We start from the raw sequence: 23606 nt of genomic DNA, 5'->3' as shown, positions 1-23606 counted from the left end.
CTCACAATTTCATTTATATGATATGATAGAGACATTTTTTTCACTGATAACTCATAAATCACTTTTTTTGTATGATAATCCCAAAATGTTATCATGTGATTATATTCTTTAAATGGTCTGCAGTTAACAAATTGCCTAATCTTTATTTTATTATTATTAACACACTGGCTGATTCCCACCAAGGCAGGGTGGCCCGAAGAGAAAAACTTTCACCATCATTCACTCCATCACTGTCTTGCCAGAAGGGTGCTTTACACTACAGTTTTTAAACTGCAACATTAACACCCCTCCTTCAGAGTGCAGGCACTGTACTTCCCATCTCCAGGACTCAAGTCCAGCCTGCCGGTTTCCCTGAATCCCTTCATAAATGTTACGTTGCTCACACTCCAACAGCATGTCAAGTATTAAAAACCATTTGTCTCCATTCATTCCTATCAAACACGCTCACGCATGCCTGCTGGAAGTCCAAGCCCCTCGCACACAAAACCTCCTTTACCTCCTCCCTCCAACATTTCCTAGGCCGACCCCTACCCCGCCTTCCTTCCACTACAGACTGATACACTCTTGAAGTCATTCTGTTTCGCTCCATTCTCTCTACATGTCCGAACCACCTCAACAACCCTTCCTCAGCCCTCTGGACAACAGTTTTGGCAATCCCACACCTCCTCCTAACTTCCAAACTACGAATTCTCTGCATTATATTCACACCACACATTGCCCTCAGACATGACATCTCCTCTGCCTCCAGCCTTCTCCTTGCTGCAACATTCATCACCCATGCTTCATGCCCATATAAGAGCGTTGGTAAAACTATACTCTCATACATTCCCCTCTTTGCCTCCAAGGACAAAGTTCTTTGTCTCCACAGACTCCTAAGTGCACCGCTCGCCCTTTTCCCCTCATCAGTTCTATGATTCGCCTCATCTTTCTTAGACCCATCCACTGACACGTCCACTCCCAAATATCTGAGTACATTCACCTCCTTATTTAACCCTTTCAGGGTCCAGAGGCCAAATTTCAAAGTGCACATCAGTGTCCAAGAATTTTCAAAAAACAATTTTGTTATTTTTTCTTATGAAATGGTAGAGAATCTTTTTCTGAAGGTAATAAAACAAAAAGTACGAAATTTGACGGAAAATTGATGAAATTATGCTCTCGCGAATTTTGATGTGTCAGCTATATTTAGGCATTGGCGATATTGCCGACTTTAACTTCCATCTTAGGCCAATTACCTTATTCCAGTCAACCAAATTCTTAGCTATTTCACTAGTATTACTTCTATTCTATCGACTGAGCACAAGAAATCGCCAACTTAACTGTTTCATCTACAAAATAAAGCGATTGGAAATTGGTAATTTGGCCAATATAGTGCAAAGTTCAAAACATTCCAATTTCAAAATAGGGTCCAGAATAAACAATACAGGCATTCCTGGCACTAAATTAACATTTCCTCTGTTCATTAGTTACATTTTTCAGGCTTTACAAATGAATTCCATTTTGATTTTTAATTCACATAATGAATTTTTATTCAAACCAAAAAATAGAAGATTTACTGTCATGCAATATTGTAATAATTGTATAAATAATATCAGCACATTTGCGAACGTATATTAGACCTACCAGCTGGCGTGTATTAGACGTGTGAGGACATTTGTTTACTCTTGAACATTGGCAAACATTTAACATTTCCGCTAATTTGAGCTCAGTTTCAAGCCATTTTCAGTACTAAAACCAATCAAAATCATCTCTATTTCTGTAATATCAAATGAGACCAAGAAATCACAAATACAACTATAAGAAACATACGAAAAAGCACTGCAAAGTTGCTGTTTTGATCGAAAATTGCCGTCTCAGTTTTTCTCTCATTATGAACTGTTTGCTGCAGGATTTGTTTTATGTGGTGCACACATACCACATGGATGTATTCTCTCATATCTAGGCCCAAATTTACCGCTCACAGCTTAGAGTGAGCTGAGCTTATGGCTTAGATCTACGGTTTGGACCCTCAATGTAAAGCCGTAGATCTACGGCATGGACCCTGAAAGGGTTAACTGAAAGTTGCGATAGGTCATATTGATCAGTAGTACAATGTTGATGAGGTAAATTAGTCCCAGGCAAGGTAAATCAGTCCCAGAATTCAATTGAATCAGTTGCCATATACATATTATCTCATTCACGATTTTTGTAACTGAATGATATACGTAATGTTTAGGTGGGATCCAAGGTGTGAAGTTTAATTGAATAGTAACTGGTTCATTACAACTATTTTTATTTCTAATATGCATAGCATATGCTTATTTCAAGTAAAATTAAATTACAGAATGGTAAACTCTTCATAATGAACTTCTGAAATATTGAACAAAACCTGCTGGGTCAGTTGATTTGAAAACAAATACTTGACAGAATAGTCAGCTATTATTACAAAAACAGCAAAACAATCTCTTCTCTATATACCACAATTGTCATTACTAGCCACTCGTTTCCTCCAGTTAGCCTGTTATATGGAGAGTTTGCTCTTGTCTATATTAGTTTCTAAATAAAAAATATAATTTTCAGTATACTGCTTTCTTGTCTTAATTTTGCCAGTTTGCCAAAACATATGTTAAAAACTGCAGTGTTATTTTACTTATTAATGTCTTCCTTAGGTTGAATATGCTATTGAGGCAATAAAGTTGGGTTCTACTGCCATTGGTATCCAAACAAGTGAGGGGGTTGTCCTAGCTGTTGAGAAGAGGATTACATCACCTCTCATGATCCCCAGCACCATAGAAAAAATTGTGGAGATTGACAGTCACATTGGTAAGATTTCTGTGTGTCTTTCAAATTATCTACACCCAGTGCTCTGTTTTTACACTAAGTGGTACCGTAATAAGGGAGTATTAACAAGGAAGCTTTCTTGAGTTAAGATGAGATTAGCAAGCACATGAAAGCTTATGAATGTTCTGAATGCTTATAAAAAGTTGGCATTAAACAACAGTAATGTTGACTGATGTAGTGGTAGTATTCCAGAGCAAAGAAGAAAAGAGTTAGCAACAGACATTCCTACAGAGTTTTCAAATTAAAATGATCTTATGCTCAGTATAAATGAAAATATCTTCCTAAGGTTATACAGTATTTGGAAAATATAAAAAACTGAATTTATTCATTTGATATCTTCATGCACCATTAGTGTAAGATGTTTTTTGTTTTAACCTGGCAGGGTGAGTAACCAGAATTAGGGAACATGTTCACCATCACTTGTTCTCTAGCTGACTTTCTAGTAGGGCACACACAAATTTTTATTTACCAAGTGTAATCATTGTACAGTGCTTCCCACTATTCATCGAAACATATGAAGTCTTAAACCAAGCAATAATAAATTCATTTTGTTAATGGCCTCATGAGACAGACAGATCCATATTTAAAACTATTGTGACAGCAAAGCTCAGAAGCTGAGGCCAATATTATTAGATGTGACCTAATGAATTGTCTTAAAGATTACATCTCCAAATATCCTGCTTGGTAATTTCAGTTGAGACATCTAAAATAGAATAATTTAGCAAATATTTTAATATCCATTCTATCTGCTCATTATTAGAGAAAAAATACCTGTATAGACCTTTATAATAATTTTGTTTTCTTTTGTCATCATTCAGGTTGTGCTGTATCAGGACTGGTTGCAGATTCTCGAACATTAGTTGATCATGCACGAGTTGAGTGCGCCAATCATTGGTTTGTGTATAATGAGAACATGAAGGTTGAATCTGTTGCTCAGGCTGTGTCAAACCTTGCTATTAGGTTTGGTGACTCAGATGATGATGGTCCAGCAATGGTAAATATATTTCTCTGTGTATATACAGTATTGTGTGTAAATATATACGTGTATACAGCCTCTCTTCACTTAGGGACGTACTCATTTACTGAGGACTCGGACATACAATGGGCTCTCTTACCAGTATGCATACCTAAATAATGTATATCAGAGCTGATTTCCTCTATTCTGTTTATTACAGTATACAGTACACTACTGTATAAATATTTAAAAAATTTTATAAATGGTGCAAGGGTGACATTCAAGCAATATCAAAGATGGTTGACATAAACCCACTACTGTATAGTATGCTCCTCATTTAGACATGAATTCGTTTATCGACTCTATTAGGAACAGAACTCTGCCATTAAGTGAGGAGAGGCTGTTTGTATATTTTTTTTTTTTGTCAACGAACTGGCCGTATCCCACTGAGGCAGGGGTGGCCTAAAAAGAAAAACAAAACTTTTTCTTTTTATATTTAGTAATTTATATAGGAGAAGGGGTTACTAGTCCCTCTTATATTTATATATAGGGTATAAGGTTTTTTTCAACAAACTGGGCATATCCCACCGAGGCAGGTGACCCAAAAAGAAAAACGAAAGTTTCTTATTTTAAATTTATTAATATGCAGGAGAAGGGGTTACTAGCCCCTTGCTCCCGGCATTTTAGTCGCCTCTGTGTGTGTGTGTGTGTGTGTGTGTGTGTGTGTATGCACGTGCGTTTGTTTTTCCTCTGTTCCACTAAAGACAAAGAAGAAATTGCATTCACCATTCATTCCATTGCTGTTTTTCCAGAATTGTGCTGTCATTACAATTCAGAGTACCCCCCAACTGCAGCATCCTCACTCATCTTTCAGAGTGCAGGCTCTGCCTTTGCCACCTCCAGGATTCAAGGCCAGCTCACCACTTTTCCCTAAATCCCTTCATAATTTACCTTGCTCACACCCCCAGCATTAAAAACCACTTGTTTCCATTCACTACTATGTTAACATGTTCACAGAAGCCTGCTGGTTGTTGAAGCTTCTAAAACTCGAAGCCTCTTTTTACCCTCTCCCTCGGCAACTATTTCTAGGATGAACCCTGCCCCACTTTCCTTCCACCTCGAATAGTATCCTGCTCAATCTTCTCTAAATACCCAAACCACCTCAGTAGTTCCTCCTCAGCCCTTTGTATTATACCTGTAGTAACCTACACTGTCTTCTAATTTTTATGGATTCATTGCCTAATATTCACACAACATATTGCTCCCAATTTTTATTTTTTATTATTACCACATCAGCTGATTCCCACCAAGGCAGGGTGGCCCAAAAAAGAAAAACTTTCACCATCATTCACTCCATCACTGTCTTGCCAGAGGGGTGCTTTATACTACAGTTTATAAAACTGCAACATTAACACCCCTCCTTCAGAGTGCAGACACTGTACTTCCCATCTCCAGGACTCAAGTCCAGCCTGCCGGTTTCCGTGAATCCCTTCATAAATGTTACTTTGCTCACACTCCAACAGCACGTCAAGTATTAAAAACCATTTGTCTCCATTCACTCCTATCAAATACGCTCACGCATGCTTGCTGGAAGTCCAAGCCCTTCGCACGAAAAATCTCCTTTACCCTCTCCCTCCAACCTTTCCTAGGCTGACCCCTACCCCACCTTCCCTCCTCTACAGATTTATACACTCTCGAAGTCAGTCTGTTTCGTTCCATTCTCTCTACATGTCCGAACCACCACATATTTGCAGGTTGTAGTTATATCCTTACTTGATGTTATATTTATTGAAAATATACAACAGTGTAACACATAAAAGTTTGTATGCCTTTATAGTAATTGCAATAACTAGTTCTTTTAAACATTAAATATTCTCCAACAGTTGTTTAACATTTGTAATGCATTATCATTTAAAATACAGTGCAAAGGCACAATTGTTAGATTAGTCAATATATTTCTTTTTTATTCTGATGAGCAAAATGATTGGACAAAAAGTGAGCACAAATAGTTATACAGTATTTCTAAACTAATATTAATAGATATTTCATCTGAGCTTGAATATTTTAGATGTAATAAAAAATATAAATACAAATATTATTCATAAGGAAAATAATCAGCATAATGCTACATGGTTCTGTTAGCTAAATGGACCACTGTACTGTACATAATGGCCCATTAATTACCAGTGTTGACTAGTTAAAAATATCAAGAGATTTTCACACTTGCAGTATGTTTACCTTGTAAGTCTAAAAATGTTTGAAAATACATTTAAATTTTATTGTATTTTAGAAGTTTAAGTAATTCAAACTTTGTTCTGGCAGAGTCGTCCATTTGGAGTGGCGATGCTCTTTGCAGGACTTGACAAATCTGGCACACAGCTGTACCACATGGACCCATCTGGCACTTTCTTGGAATTTGGTGCCAAAGCTATTGGTTCAGGGTCTGAAGGAGCACAACAATCTCTCCAGGAGTCTTATCACAAGGTTAATAACTTTGTATTCCTTTTCTAAACTTTGTAACATTCATAGTTCCCAGTGTAGTGGAAAGTGATTCGGGTAAATGTATAACTCCCTCCTCACTTAAAAGTATAATTTGCAATATAATAGCAATCATATTATCAGCATAGTATTCTTGGTCTTTAAGAAAAAAATAATTGTACAATTCAGTATCTCATTTGTCAGGGTATTAGCAGACTGAGTCTACACTCCTGTCTATGAATAAACCACATTGAGTTTAGTGCATAATGAGGGCTGTGCAAAAATTACTGCTGCATATATTTATTGTCAAATTTCCAACCTCTCAGTTTTCTAATAAAACTTTTACATACAACTAAAATTTTTTGTATAATGTATGTTACATATTTTTGTACTAAGGCATATAAGCTTCTTGAGCTTGGTTTGGCTAAGCTAGGACTATTGTTTTAGACCTTATAAACCATTATTAAAGCTGACAGTTGGACAAGTAATAGTAGTACCTAAACTTGGTTGGTCATACAGTGATGTGGGACATTATCAGTCCCTACTTATGACATGAAGCAGTTTTCAGAACTTCATTTGAGTTATCTCGAGTTATCTATTTTTTTTTTTTTTTTTTTTTTTTTTTTTTTTAAAAAAGTCGGCCGTCTCCCACCGAGGCAGGGTGACCCAAAAAAGAAAGAAAATCCCCAAAAAGAAAATACTTTCATCATCATTCAACACTTTCACCACACTCGCACATTATCACTGTTTTTGCAGAGGTGCTCAGAATACAACAGTCTAGAAGCATAAACATATAAAGATACACAACATATCCCTCCAAACTGCCAATATCCCAAACCCCTCCTTTAAAGTGCAGGCATTGTACTTCCCATTTCCAGGACTCAAGTCCGACTATATGAAAATAACCGGTTTCCCTGAATCCCTTCACTAAATATTACCCTGCTCACACTCCAACAGATCGTCAGGTCCCAAGTACCATTCGTCTCCATTCACTCCTATCTAACACGCTCACGCACGCTTGCTGGAAGTCCAAGCCCCTTACCCACAAAACCTCCTTTACCCCCTCTCTCCAACCCTTTCGAGGACGACCCCTACCCCGCCTTCCTTCCCCTATAGATTTATATGCTTTCCATGTCATTCTACTGTGATCCATTCTCTCTAAATGACCAAACCACCTCAACAACCCCTCTTCTGCCCTCTGACTAATACTTTTATTAACTCCACACCTTCTCCTAATTTCCACACTCCGAATTTTCTGCATAATATTTACACCACACATTGCCCTTAAACAGGACATCTCCGCTGCCTCCAACCGTCTCCTCGCTGCTGCATTTACCACCCAAGCTTCACACCCATATAAGAGTGTTGGTACTACTATACTTTCATACATTCCCTTCTTTGCCTCCATAGATAACGTTTTTTGACTCCACATATACCTCAACGCACCACTCACCTTTTTTCCCTCATCAATTCTATGATTAACCTCATCCTTCATAAATCCATCCGCCGACACGTCAACTCCCAAGTATCTGAAAACATTCACTTCTTCCATACTCCTCCTCCCCAATTTGATATCCAATTTTTCTTTATCTAAATCATTTGACACCCTCATCACCTTACTCTTTTCTATGTTCACTTTCAACTTTCTACCTTTACACACATTCCCAAACTCATCCACTAACCTTTGCAATTTTTCTTTAGAATCTCCCATAAGCACAGTATCATCAGCAAAAAGTAACTGTGTCAATTCCCATTTTGAATTTGATTCCCCATAATTTAATCCCACCCCTCTCCCAAACACCCTAGCATTTACTTCCTTTACAACCCCATCTATAAATATATTAAACAACCATGGTGACATTACACATCCCTGTCTAAGACCTACTTTTACCGGGAAGTAGTCTCCCTCTCTTCTACACACCCTAACCTGAGCCTCACTATCCTCATAAAAACTCTTTACAGCATTTAATAACTTACCACCTATTCCATATACTTGCAACATCTGCCACATTGCTCCTCTATCCACTCTATCATATGCCTTTTCTAAATCCATAAATGCAATAAAAACTTCCCTATCTTTATCTAAATACTGTTCACATATATGCTTCAATGTAAACACCTGATCTACACATCCCCTACCCACTCTAAAACCTCCTTGCTCATCCGCAATCCTACATTCTGTCTTACCTCTAATTCTTTCAATTATAACCCTACCGTACACTTTTCCTGGTATACTCAGTAAGCTTATTCCTCTATAATTTTTACAGTCTCTTTTGTCCCCTTTCCCTTTATATAAAGGGACTATACATGCTCTCTGCCAATCCCTAGGTACCTTCCCCTCTTTCATACATTTATTAAACAAAAGTACCAACCACTCCAACACTATATCCCCCCCTGCTTTTAACATTTCTGTCATGATCCCATCAGTTCCAGCTGCTTTACCCCCTTTCATTTTACGTAATGCCTCACGTACCTCCCCCACACTTACATTCTGCTCTTCTTCACTCCTAAAAGATGGTATACCTCCCTGACCAGTGCATGAAATTACTGCCTCTGTTTCTTCCTTAACATTTAAAAGTTCCTCAAAATATTCTCGCCATCTTCCCAATACCTCCATCTCCCCATCTACTAACTCCCCTACTCTGTTTTTAACTGACAAATCCATATTTTCCCTAGGCTTTCTTAACTTGTTTAACTCACTCCAAAATTTTTTCTTATTTTCATTAAAATTTCTTGACAATGCCTCTCCCACTCTATCATCTGCTCTCCTTTTGCACTCTCTCACCACTCTCTTTACCTTTCTTTTACTCTCCATATACTCTGCTCTTCTTATAACACTTCTGCTTTGTAAAAACCTCTCATAAGCTACCTTTTTCTCTTTTATCACACCCTTTACTTCATCATTCCACCAATCACTCCTCTTTCCTCCTGCCCCCACCCTCCTATAACCACAAACTTCTGCCCCACATTCTAATACTGCATTTTTAAAACTATTCCAACCCTCTTCAACCCCCCCACTACTCATCTTTGCACTAGCCCACCTTTCTGCCAATAGTCGCTTATATCTCACCCGAACTTCCTCCTCCCTTAGTTTATACACTTTCACCTCCCTCTTACTTGTTGTTGCCACCTTCCTCTTTTCCCATCTACCTCTTACTCTAACTGTAGCTACAACTAAATAATGATCCGATATATCAGTTGCCCCTCTATAAACATGTACATCCTGGAGCCTACTCATCAACCTTTTATCCACCAATACATAATCTAATAAACTACTTTCATTACGTGCTACATCATACCTTGTATATTTATTTATCCTCTTTTTCATAAAATATGTATTACTTATTACCAAATTTCTTTCTACACATAGCTCAATTAAAGGCTCCCCATTTACATTTACCCCTGGCACCCCAAATTTACCTACTACTCCCTCCATAACATTTTTACCCACTTTAGCATTAAAATCCCCAACCACCATTACTCTCACACTTGATTCAAAACTCCCCACGCATTCACTCAACATTTCCCAAAATCTCTCTCTCTCCTCTACACTTCTCTCTTCTCCAGGTGCATACACGCTTATTATAACCCACTTTTCACATCCAATCTTTATTTTACTCCACATAATCCTTGAATTAATACATTTATAGTCCCTCTTTTCCTGCCATAGCTTATCCTTCAACATTATTGCTACTCCTTCTTTAGCTCTAACTCTATTTGAAACCCCTGACCTAATCCCATTTATTCCTCTCCACTGAAACTCTCCCACCCCCTTCAGCTTTGTTTCACTTAAAGCCAGGACATCCAGCTTCTTCTCATTCATAACATCCACAATCATCTCTTTCTTATCATCTGCACAACATCCACGCACATTCAGACTTCCCACTTTGACAATTTTCTTCTTCTTATTCTTTTTAGTAATCTTTACAGGAAAAGGGGTTACTAGCCCATTGTTCCCGGCATTTTAGTTGACTTTTACAACACGCATGGCTTACGGAGGAAAGATTCTTATTCCACTTCCCCATGGATATAAAAGGAAAATTAATAAGACCAAGAACTATTAAGATAAAATCAAAGAAAACTCAGATGAGTGTGTATAAATAAATGTGTACATGTATGTGTAGTGTGACCTAAGTGTAAGTAGAAGTAGCAAGACATGCCTGTAATCTTGCATATTTATGAGACAGACAAAAGACATCAGCAATCCTACCATCATGTAAAACAATCACAGGCTTCGTTTTACACTCACTTGGCAGGACGGTAGTACCTCCCTGGGTGGTTGCTGTCTACCAACCTACTACCATTTATTTATTTATTTATTTATTTATTTATTTATTATTATTATTTTGAGGAATTGTTAAATGTTGATGAAGATAGGGAAGCTGTGATTTCGTGTATAGGACAGGGAGGAATAACATCTTGTAGGAGTGAGGAAGAGCCAGTTGTGAGTGTGGGGGAAGTTCGTGAGGCAGTAGGTAGAATGAAAGGGGGTAAGGCAGCCGGGATTGATGGGATAAAGATAGAAATGTTAAAAGCAGGTGGGGATATAGTTTTGGAGTGGTTGGTGCAATTATTTAATAAATGTATGGAAGAGGGTAAGGTACCTAGGGATTGGCAGAGAGCATGCATAGTTCCTTTGTATAAAGGCAAAGGGGATAAAAGAGAGTGCAAAAATTATAGGGGGATAAGTCTGCTGAGTATACCTGGTAAAGTGTATGGTAGAGTTATTATTGAAAGAATTAAAAGTAAGACGGAGAATAGGATAGCAGAAGAACAAGGAGGCTTTAGGAAAGGTAGGGGGTGTGTGGACCAGGTGTTTACAGTGAAACATATAAGTGAACAGTATTTAGATAAGGCTAAAGAGGTCTTTGTGGCATTTATGGATTTGGAAAAGGCGTATGACAGGGTGGATAGGGGGGCAATGTGGCAGATGTTGCAAGTGTATGGTGTAGGAGGTAGGTTACTGAAAGCAGTGAAGAGTTTTTACGAGGATAGTGAGGCTCAAGTTAGAGTATGTAGGAAAGAGGGAAATTTTTTCCCAGTAAAAGTAGGCCTTAGACAAGGATGTGTGATGTCACCGTGGTTGTTTAATATATTTATAGATGGGGTTGCAAGAGAAGTAAATGCGAGGGTCTTGGCAAGAGGTGTGGAGTTAAAAGATAAAGAATCACACACAAAGTGGGAGTTGTCACAGCTGCTCTTTGCTGATGACACTGTGCTCTTGGGAGATTCTGAAGAGAAGTTGCAGAGATTGGTGGATGAATTTGGTAGGGTGTGCAAAAGAAGAAAATTAAAGGTGAATGCAGGAAAGAGTAAGGTTATGAGGATAACAAAAAGATTAGGTGATGAAAGATTGAATATTAGATTGGAGGGAGAGAGTATGGAGGAGGTGAATGTATTCAGATATTTGGGAGTGGACGTGTCAGCGGATGGGTCTATGAAAGATGAGGTGAATCATAGAATTGATGAGGGGAAAAGAGTGAGTGGTGCACTTAGGAGTCTGTGGAGTCTTGGAGGCAAAGAGGGGAATGTATGAGAGTATAGTTTTACCAACGCTCTTATATGGGTGTGAAGCATGGGTGATGAATGTTGCAGCGAGGAGAAGGCTGGAGGCAGTGGAGATGTCATGTCTGAGGGCAATGTGTGGTGTGAATATAATGCAGAGAATTCGTAGTTTGGAAGTTAGGAGGAGGTGCGGGATTACCAAAACTGTTGTCCAGAGGGCTGAGGAAGGGTTGTTGAGGTGGTTCGGACATGTAGAGAGAATGGAGCGAAACAGAGTGACTTCAAGAGTGTATCAGTCTGTAGTGGAAGGAAGGCGGGGTATGGGTCGGCCTAGGAAAGGTTGGAGAGAGGGGGTAAAGGAGGTTTTGTGTGCGAGGGGCTTGGACTTCCAGCAGGCATGCGTGAGCGTGTTTGACAGGAGTGAATGGAGACAAATGGTTTTTAATACTTGACATGCTGTTGGAGTGTGAGCAAAGTAACATTTATGAAGGGGTTCAGGGAAACCGGCAGGCCGGACTTGAGTCCTGGAGATGGGAAGTACAGTGCCTGCACTCTGAAGGAGGGGTGTTAATGTTGCAGTTTAAAAACTGTAGTGTAAAGCACCTTTCTGGCAAGACAGTGATGGAGTGAATGATGGTGAAAGTTTTTCTTTTTCGGGCCACCCTGCCTTGGTGGGAATCGGCCAGTGTGACAATAAAAAAGAAATAAAAATAATTATTTATTATCAGTGTGGCAGATGTTGCAAGTATATGGAATAGGTTGTAAGTTACTAAATGCTGTAAAGAGTTTTTATGAGGATAGTGAGGCTCAGGTTAGGGTGCGAAGAAGAGAGGGAGACTACTTCCCGGTAAAAGTAGGTCTTAGACAGGGATGTGTAATGTCACCATGGTTGTTTAATATATTTATAGATGGGGTTGTAAAAGAAGTAAATGCTAGGGTGTTCAGGAGAGGGGTGGGATTAAATTATGGGGAATCAAATACAAAATGGGAATTGACACAGTTACTTTTTGCTGATGATACTGTGCTTATGGGAGATTCTAAAGAAAAATTGCGAAGGTTAGTGGATGAGTTTGGGAGTGTGTGTAAAGGTAGAAAGTTGAAAGCGAACATAGAAAAGAGTAAAGTGATGAGGGTATCAATTGATTTAGATAAAGAAAAATTGGATATCAAATTGGGGAGGAGGAGTATGGAAGAAGTAAATGTTTTCAGATACTTGGGAGTTGACGTGTCGGCGGATGGATTTATGAAGGATGAGGTTAATCATAGAATTGATGAAGGAAAAAAGGTGAGTGGTGCATTGAGGTATAGGAGTCAAAAAACATTATCTATGGAGGCAAAGAAGGGAATGTATGAAAGTATAGTAGTACCAACACTCTTATATGGGTGCGAAGCTTGGGTTGTGAATGCAGCAGCGAGGAGGCGGTTGGAGGCAGTGGAGATGTCCTGTCTAAGGGCAATGTGTGGTGTAAATATGCAGAAAATTCGGAGTGTGGAAATTAGGAGAAGGTGTGGAGTTAATAAAAGTATTAGTCAGAGGGCTGAAGAGGGGTTGTTGAGGTGGTTTGGTCATTTAGAGAGAATGGATCAAAGTAGAATGACATGGAGAGCATTTAAATCTGTAGGAGAAGGAAGGCTGGGTAGGGGTCGTCCTCGAAAAGGTTGGAAGGAAGGGGTAAGGGAGGTTTTTGTGGGCGAGGGGCTTGGACTTCCAGCAGGCATGCATTAGCGTGTTCGATAGGAGTGAATGGAGATGAATGGTATTTGGGACCTGACGATCTGTTGGAGTGTGAGCAGGGTAATATTTAGTGAAGGGATTCAGGGAAACCGGTTATTTTTATATAGCCGGACTTGAGTCCTGGAAATGGGAAGTACAATGCCTGCACTCTAAAGGAGGGGTTTTGGGATATTAGCAGTTTGGAGGGATATGTTGTGTATCTTTATACGTATATGCTTCTAAGCTGTTGTGTTCTGAGCACCTCTGCAAAAACAGTGATTATGTGTGAGTGAGGTGAAAGTGTTGAATGATGATGAAAGTATTTTCTTTTTGGGGATTTTCTTTCTTTTTGGGTCACCCTGCCTCGGTGGGAGACGGCCGACTTGTTAAAAAAAAAAAAAATCCTTAAAACAAAAGTGGAGAATCAAGTGCCACATAGCCCTTCATCTGATTTGTATATTCTCGGTGAATGTATTCCTCAGCCTTGTCCTGTTTGCCTATTATTAGTGAATACATTCTTCAGCATAGGAAGGTGATGCACCTATGTTTACAGTGCACATTGAAGTGTTCGTGTGGCAAGTGAAACCTAGTCATCCTTGTATCATTTCGCACAATACTCTCGCTATAGGAAATCCATTCCATTTTTTTGGGGCAGAAAGCTTAGCTTTAGTATGCAAGAGAATACTCAGTCAAGACTATATGGCACTGGTAAGTCACTGATTAATAGAACACCTCCACTCTCCTACCAGCATCGGTAACACTCTTCTCTCCATAATATTGGAAGAATTACCGACAATATGTTAAGTAAAAGGACACAAATGCAACTAATGTCACAAGTAAAAGGACACAAATGCAACTAATGTGACATTTTATTGTAGCAACGTATCTCCAGGAGCTTTGTCAAGCCATTACAAACAATGCATGGACAAAGGGCATATATAAAAAAAATAGGTTGGGCAAATACCCAACCTATTTTTTTATGCTACCCAAGCCATAGCTTTGTAACCTTTCTTTCTCATGTACCAGCTGACTTTTCCACCACATGTGTAACCACTTCTACTACCTCTACTTGTACTACACCTCGCTCAAAGCCTATATATCCCTCTGTGTTCATGTATTGTTTGTAACAGCTTGGCTAAACTCCTGGAGAGCGGAACATTGCCACAATAAAATGTCACATTAGTTGCATTTGTGTCCTTTTACTTAACCCTTTGACTGTCACGGCTGTATATACAGTGGACCCCCGGTTAACGATATTTTTTCACTCCATAAGTATGTTCAGGTGCCAGTACTGACCGAATTTATTCCCATAAGGAATATTGTGAAGTAGATTAGTCCATTTCAGACCCCCAAACATACACGTACAAATGCACTTACATAAATACACTTACATAATTGGTCGCATTCGGAGGTAATCGTTATGTGGGGGTCCACTGTATATGTCTTACGAGGTACCGTGTTTGACGTATTTTTTTTTTTTTTTATCACACTGGCCGATTCCCACCAAGGCTTGGTGGCCCGAAAAAGAAAAACTTTCACCATCATTCACTCCATCACTGTCTTGCCAGTTTTTAAACTGCAACATTAACACCCCTCCTTCAGAGTGCAGGCACTGTACTTCCCATCTCTAGGACTCAAGTCCGGCCTGCCGGTTTCCCTGAACCCCTTCATAAATGTTACTTTGCTCACACTCCAACAGCACGTCAAGTATTAAAAACCATTCGTCTCCATTCACTCCTATCAAACACGCTCACGCATGTCTGCTGGAAGTCCAAGCCCCTCGCACACAAAACCTCCTTTACCCCCTCCCTCCAACCTTTCCTAGGCCGACCCCTACCCCGCCTTCCTTCCACTACAGACTGATACACTCTTGAAGTCACTCTGTTTCGCTCCATTCTCTCTACATGTCCGAACCACCTCAACAACCCTTCCTCAGCCCTCTGGACAACAGTTTTGGTAATCCCGCACCTCCTCCTAACTTCCAAACTACGAATTCTCTGCATTATATTCACACTACACATTGCCCTCAGACATGACATCTCCACTGCCTCCAGCCTTCTCCTCGCTGCAACATTCATCACCCATGCTTCACACCCATATAAGAGCGTTGGTAAAACTATACTCTCATACATTCCCCTCTTTGCCTCCAAGGACAAAGTTCTTTGTCTCCACAGACTCCTAAGTGCACCACTCACCCTTTTCCCCTCATCAATTCTATGATTCACCTCATCTTTCATAGACCCATCCGCTGACACGTCCACTCCCAAATATCTGAATACATTCACCTCCTCTATACTCTCTCCTTCCAATCTGATATCCAGTCTTTCATCACCTAATCTTTTTGTTATCCTCATAACCTTACTCTTTCCTGTATTCACTTTTAATTTTCTTTTGCACACCCTACCAAATTCATCCACCAATCTCTGCACCTTCTCTTCAGAATCTCCCAAGAGCACAGTGTCATCAGCAAAGAGCAACTGTGACAACTCCCACTTTGTGTGATTCTTTATCTTTTAACTCCACACCTCTTGCCAAGACCCTTGCATTTACTTCTCTTGCAACCCCATCTATAAATATATTAAACAACCACGGTGACATCACACATCCTTGTCTAAGGCCTACTTTTACTGGGAAATAATTTCCCTCTTTCCTACATACTCTAACTTGAGCCTCACTATCCTCATAAAAACTCTTCACTGCTTTCAGTAACCTACCTCCTACACCATACACCTGCAACATCTGCCACATTGCCCCCCTATCCACCCTGTCATACACCTTTTCCAAATCCATAAATGCCACAAAGACCTCTTTAGCCTTATCTAAATACTGTTCACTTATATGTTTCACTGTAAACACCTGGTCCACACACCCCCTACCTTTCCTAAAGCCTCCTTGTTCATCTGCTATCCTATTCTCCGTCTTACTCTTAATTCTTTCAATAATAACTCTACCATACACTTTACCAGGTATACTCAACAGACTTATCCCCCTATAATTTTTGCACTCTCTTTTGTCCCCTTTGCCTTTATACAAAGGAACTATGCATGCTCTCTGCCAATCCCTAGGTACTTTACCCTCTTCCATACATTTATTAAATAATTGCACCAACCACTCCAAAACTATATCCCCACCTGCTTTTAACATTTCTATCTTTATCCCATCAATCCCAGCTGCCTTACCCCCTTTCATTTTACCTACTGCCTCACGAACTTCCCCCACATTCACAACTGGCTCTTCCTCACTCCTACAAGATGTTATTCCTCCTTGCCCTATACACGTATATATACTCATAAATTCTAGCGGCTTCAAATCAAGCAGGAGAAAGCTGGTAGGCCTACATATGAGAGAATGGGTCTGTGTGGTCAGTGTGCACCATATAAAAAAATCCTGGAGCACGCAGTGCCGACTTTGTGGTCTATTTTCATATAGTATTTATGGTTGTATTCTCATTTTCTTGGTCTCATTTGATAGAATGGAAAACATATTGAAGAAATAGAGGTGATGTTGATTGATTTTCCTATAAAAAGAACCTGGAAATGGAGCCCAAAGTAGGGGAAATGTTTGATTTTTGCCAATGTTCAAAAGTAAACAAATGATGTCATTGTCCAATAAATGTCCAACTAGCCATTCTAATATGCAGTCATGAATGGGTTGATGTTATTTATACAATTACAGTGGACCCCCGGTTAACGATATTTTTTCATTCCGAAAGTATGTTCAGGTGCCAGTACTGACCGAATTTGTTCCCATAAGGAATATTGTGAAGTAGATTAGTCCATTTCAGACCCCCAAACATACACGTACAAACACACTTACATGAATACACTTACATAATTGGTCGCATTGGGAGGTGATCGTTCAGCGGGGGTCCACTGTATTACAGTATTGCAGTAGTCTGCATAATAGCAAATAGAAAGCAAGAGTAATATCAGAGGGGCCTGGAGACATGACTGATGAACAAAGAAAATGTTATTTTAGAGTCAGGAATGTCTGCATTGTTCATTCTGGACCTTATTTTGAAATTGTCAAATTTTTTTATTTTCGTGAAATTGGCTAAATTGCAAATTTCTGACCACGTTATTGGGTAGTTGAAATTGGTAAATGGGCAGTTTCTTGTATTCAATCGATAGAAAAAATGGAGTTCTAAAGAAATAGCTATGAGTTTGGTTGACTGGAACAAAGGAATTTGCTGAAAATAGGGCTCAAAGTGGGCGAAATCGCCGATTTGTAAATATCGCCGAGGTCGCTAACTTCGCAAGAGCGTAATTCCGTCAGTTTTCCATCAAATTTCGTTTTTTTGGTGTCATTACAATTGGGAAAAGATTCTCTATCATTTCATTAGAAAAAATGATTTTTTTTTTTTTTAAATTTTGCGACCTCAGGATTGGGGGTTGCGACAGTCAAGGGGTTAACACAACCCTTCTCTCAGTAGTTCATTAATTACAGCTGCCTGTTTTCTTTGTTTGCACCTCCACTTTGTACCCTCACCCATACATTACTTTTGTTTGACTTCACCACTTGCTAGCAAGTGTTCAGTGTTGTCTGATCATATTGAGTGTGAACACTTGTAAAGGTGAAGTACTACAGTACGTATGGTTAATAAGCTTTCTTATTGATTGTTATAACATTTCCAATGTGTTGTGATATTTAGTATAATTTCCTTGTAGTTTGGGCTAAAATGTTTAATGTTTCAAGTTTCACATTTCATTACGCATATTGCCTCATCCTAAATTATTCTATATACTCCTGCTGACATTTTAACCCATTGCTCCTGGTATAAAGTAGAACTGACTCTAAGCTCAGTATTTTTTTCCAGTCCATGACATTGCAAGAGGCCCTAAAGATTGCGTTGACGGTGTTGAAGCAAGTAATGGAAGAGAAAGTGAGTGGTTCTAATGTGGAAGTGGCAGCTGTAACTCCAGAGAAGGGTTTCCATCGCTACCCACAGGATGAAGTAGAAGCCATCATCTCAGGACTTTAATTGGTTACATATTTATATATTTATATATATTGATTTTTTGAATGGTGATTTAGGACATTTGAAATTTTAAAGTTTTGGTATGATTCACCCTAAGGAAATGTTTTGAAATGACCAGAAACTTTTGTGTTCAAGGGTCTTGTAAAAAGTTATAGAAAGTACGGTGTCCACTGCCATGCTCATGTCCATTTTTACCTTTGGTACGTTTAGCTTTTGTCACGTTAGAAAAATCACTGATTATCAGTACAACAAATAGTTTTTCAGTGGTTTAAAAATGTATTTAGTTTTGACACTTGTATGAAACATTAAGTCCTAACCTACAGATTCTGCACTAAAATGCCTTGTTATTGTTTACTGATATCAGAGAGACGGCTTTCATGATGAAGAGAGAAGAAAACTGGAAACTGTCTGCTGTGAGCTTTGACAGCTGCTTTTGTCATAAGGAATTAACAAATATGCATGTACTACAGTTTTTCTAAATAAAAAATAAGGTGATACATTGATTCATCTGATATATTTTCCTGTATATTTGTAAATTATTTAAGATTTCTTAAAAAAAAAAACTCATGGCAGGGGTAAATTCTGAGTTCAGAATCTCATTGTTTCACTCAGTATCTTTCTTCCATTTCAAGTTACGTTGGCATCTTTTGTTGCTGGGAGTCACTTACAGCATAATTGAAGGCTTGTTGAATGCTGTCCATGTAATTACTAGGTTATCACTGTGACAAGCAACATGATTGTTTACAGCAAAAAATGTGTTTACAATACAACACAGTCAGGGAGAATTAAAAGTATTGATTTAATATGATGAAATAAATGTAGATTAAGGACTGTCACTGAGGCACAGCTGACCCATATAAGTTTGCTTTGTGTGCGTTTGTGAATATAAGAATTTACACAAATAACCTGCACTTAGGAAACTGAATCTTGTGATAACATTTCAGTCTGACTTGGACCATTAACTAGTCACACACAAGTGTGAAGGGAAGGGTGCCAGAATATATAGAAGGGACTGGCAGGGGACAGAAGTAGCAGGAGAGGAAAGGTACTACTAATGCTACGTTATTATTTCTTCCTACTATTCTACCACTCCCATCCCTTGCCCCCTCATGCTTCTGTGCCCCCTTCATGCTTCTCTGTGACTAGTCAGTGGTCCAAGTCAGACCAAAATGTTGTCATGAGTTTGCCTGCTAAGTGCAGGTTATTTGTGTATTGTTCCAATCACAGTATTGTGTCTTTTTATTCAATATAATAATTTGTTACCAAGGTAATGTTTTAATGGGGATTCTCTCAGGTTTTTTGATGCCTATGAGGGATTCAAGAATTGAACCTGTCTTCCCTTTCTTTGGATCAAACCTGATTGCCTCCCAAGGGTTAGCTCTTCTCCAAAAATATAATTATCATTAATGGAATGCTAGATAAGGTGTATTGTCCTGACCCATCTGTTTACAAAATGGGACATCTATAAAGTATAGACATCTCCAGAGAATACTAGGTCAGCTTATTGATCCCCCTCTATCATCTAGCCTGTTTCTGGTTTTGTAACAATTTGTTAAGAGAATATTCTAGTCCAGTTATCCTTTAAAATTAAGAGACATTTCAATAACACTTTGGGATTGCAACTGGATGAATGTAAACCAACTAAATAAATTTTGAGATTTTTAATATCAAAATTGTCTAGGTGGTCATGAAGTTAATATATTTGGCATAATTAAGGAGATAAGCTCCTACACTTCTCATGGAGTATAAGTGGTATACTTTTATCTCGGGGTATCTGGTACAGATAATCATATAGTGTTAAGGGCACAATTACTAACTACGACTCGTAAGTACCGTCTGGTACGTTGGTATGATGAGCTATACTCTAATATATAATGTAGGTGGCTGGGAAGATGTAGATGGCTGGGAAGACTAGATGGCTGGGGAGATGTAGATGGCTGAGAAGACCAGATGACTGGGAAGAAACAGATGGCTGAGATGTGCCACAGATACCAGATTCAACCTTCTTTATTCAAGTTTCTGCTTAACACTGAGAACCACATGTTTCCTCTTGGCACCACCATTTGCTTTTGTCGTTGTTAATTGCATTTTACGTAATATGTTAATAAAGTCACAAAATGCCCTAAATCCAGGGAAAAATTGGAGACTGAATGATGAGTGTATGTGAGTGAGCACAAACTGGCATGGATGGCCTACGGCTCAGGGAACGAAAACACAGGTCCTGGACGTGGCCGCTTTGTCTAGTACCGGATAAACATCAGAGTCATTGGACTTGGTCTAATACTGCAAAAGAGAATCAGACACTATAGCTATGGATAAAATCTGGAATTATGGACTTCTCCATTATGTCTGATACTTTCTAATGTTTGTCCAGCCAATTTTTTTGACCAATATTTCTAAAATCCACTAATGAGAGGTTATTTTATTTTATTATCACACTGGCCGATTCCCACCAAGGCAGGGTGGCCCAAAAAAGAAAAACTTTCACCATCATTCACTCCATCACTGTCTTGCCAGAAGGGTGCTTTACACTACAGTTTTTAACCCTTTCAGGGTCCGTCCCGTCCGTCCAAACCGTAGATCTACGCCATGAGCTCAGCTCACTCTGATAAACTGTGAGTGGTACATTTGGGCCTAGATATGAGAGAATACATCTATGTGGTATGTGTGCACCACATAAAACAGATCCTGCAGCACACTGTGTATGAGAGAAAAAAACTTAAATCATGATTTTTCGATTAAAACAGCAACTTTGCAGTGTTTTTTCGTATGTTTTTTATAGTTGTATTTGCGATTTCTTGGTCTCATTTGATAGAATGGAAGACATATTACAGAAATAGAGATGATTTTGATTGGTTTTAGCACTGGAAATGGCTTGAAACTGAGCTCAAAGTAGCGGAAATCTTAAATTTTTGCCGATATTCAAGAGTAAACAAACGACCTCACACGTCTAATACACGTCAGCTGGTGGGTCTAATATACATTCACAAATATGGTGATGATATTTATACAATTATTACAGTATTGCATAACAGTAAATCTTCTATTTTTTGGTGTGAATAAAAATTCATTATGTGAATAAAAAATCAAAATGGAATTTATTTGTAAAGCCTCAAAACATAACTAATGAACAGAGGAAACGTTAGGTTAGTGCTAGGAATGCCTACATTGTTTATTCTGGACCCTATTATGAAATTGGAATATTTTGAACTTTGTGTTAAATTGGCCAAATTAACAATTTCCGATCACTTTATTTTGTAGTTGAAACAGTTGACTTGGCGATTTCTTGTGCTCAATCGATAGAATAGAAGTAATACTAATGAAATAGCTAAGAATTTGGTTGATTGGAATAATGTAATTGGCCTAAAATGGGAGTCAAAGTCGGCAAAATCGCCGATTCGTAAATGTCGCTGACACATCAAAATTCGCGAGAGCATAATTTCGTCAATTTTCCACCAAATTTCGTACTTTTTGTTTTATTACCTTCACAAAAAGATTCTCTACGATTTCATAAGAAAAAATAACAAATTTTTTTTTTTTTAAATTCTTGGACACTGGTGCGTGACTCCAGATTTGGGCCTTGGACCCTGAAAGGGTTAAACTGCAACATTAACACCCCTCCTTCAGAGTGCAGGCACTGTACTTCCCATCTCCAGGACTCAAGTCTGGCCTGCCGGTTTCCCTGAACCCCTTCATAAATGTTACTTTGCTCACACTCCAACAGCACGTCAAGTATTAAAAACCATTTGTCTCCATTCACTCCTATCAAATACGCTCACGCATGCCTGCTGGAAGTCCAAGCCCCTAGCACACAAAACCTCCTTTACCCCCTCCCTCCAACCTTTCCTAGGCCGACCCCTACCCCGCTCCATTCTCTCCACATGTCCGAACCACCTCAACAACCCTTCCTCAGCCCTCTGGACAACAGTTTTGGTAATCCCGCACCTCCTCCTAACTTCCAAACTACGAATTCTCTGCATTATATTCACACCACACATTGCTCTCAGACACGACATCTCCACTGCCTCCAGCCTTCTCCTCGCTGCAACATTCATCACCCATGCTTCACACCCATATAAGAGCATTGGTAAAACTATACTCTCATACATTCCCCTCTTTGCCTCCAAGGACAAAGTTCTTTGTCTCCACAGACTCCTAAGTGCACCACTCACCCTTTTCCCCTCATCAATTCTATGATTCACCTCATCTTTCATAGACCCATCCGCTGACACGTCCACTCCCAAATATCTGAATACATTCACCTCCTCCATACTCTCTCCCTCCAATCTGATATCCAATCTTTCATCACCTAATCTTTTTGTTATCCTCATAACCTTACTCTTTCCTGTATTCACTTTCAATTTTCTTCTTTTGCACACCCTACCAAATTCATCCACCAATCTCTGCACCTTCTCTTCAGAATCTCCCAAGAGCACAGTGTCATCAGCAAAGAGCAACTGTGACAACTCCCACTTTATGTGTGCTTCTTTATCTTTTAACTCCATGCCTCTTGCCAAGACCCTCGCATTTACTTCTCTTACAACCCCATCTATAAATATATTAAACAACCACGGTGACATCACACATCCTTGTCTAAGGCCTACTTTTACTGGGAAATAATTTCCCTCTTTCCTACATACTCTAACTTGAGCCTTACTATCCTCGTAAAAACTCTTCACTGCTTTCAGTAACCTACCTCCTACACCATACACCTGCAACATCTGCCACATTGCCCCCCTATCCACCCTGTCATACGCTTTTTCCAAATCCATAAATGCCACAAAGACCTCTTTAGCCTTATCTAAATACTGTTCACTTATATGTTTCACTGTAAACACCTGGTCCACACACCCCCTACCTTTCCTAAAGCCTCCTTGTTCATCTGCTATCCTATTCTCCGTCTTACTCTTAATTCTTTCAATAATAACTCTACCATACACTTTGCCAGGTATACTCAAGAGACTTATCCCCCTATAATTTTTGCACTCTCCTTTATCCCCTTTGCCTTTATACAAAGGAACTATGCATGCTCTCTGCCAATCCCTAGGTACCTTACCCTCTTCCATACATTTATTAAATAATTGCACCAACCACTCCAAAACTATATCCCCACCTGCTTTTAACATTTCTATCTTTATCCCATCAATTCCGGCTGCCTT

At 39.1% G+C, this 23606-nt stretch overlaps 1 protein-coding gene across 2 annotated transcripts in view; it reads left to right on the top strand.

The window, feature by feature from the left end:
- The window catches only part of Prosalpha5 (proteasome alpha5 subunit), a 29705-nt gene extending 10755 nt beyond the window's left edge, over nt 1–18950 (top strand). For both annotated transcript variants that reach the window (XM_053782102.1, XM_053782103.2), the window contains exons 3-6: nt 2646–2799; nt 3636–3811; nt 6095–6256; nt 18286–18950. In XM_053782102.1, the coding sequence (XP_053638077.1) occupies nt 2646–2799; nt 3636–3811; nt 6095–6256; nt 18286–18450 (657 nt within the window). In that variant the 3' untranslated portion in view covers nt 18451–18950. The remainder of the gene's footprint in view (nt 1–2645; nt 2800–3635; nt 3812–6094; nt 6257–18285) is intronic.
- Nucleotides 18951–23606: the final 4656 nt, after the last annotated feature.

The sequence above is a fragment of the Cherax quadricarinatus genome, chromosome 30 (genome assembly GCF_038502225.1).
Source record: "Cherax quadricarinatus isolate ZL_2023a chromosome 30, ASM3850222v1, whole genome shotgun sequence".
Classification (NCBI taxonomy): domain Eukaryota; kingdom Metazoa; phylum Arthropoda; class Malacostraca; order Decapoda; family Parastacidae; genus Cherax; species Cherax quadricarinatus.
The sequence above is the reverse complement of the archived record's forward strand: the minus strand, read 5'-3'. Positions and strand labels throughout refer to the sequence as shown.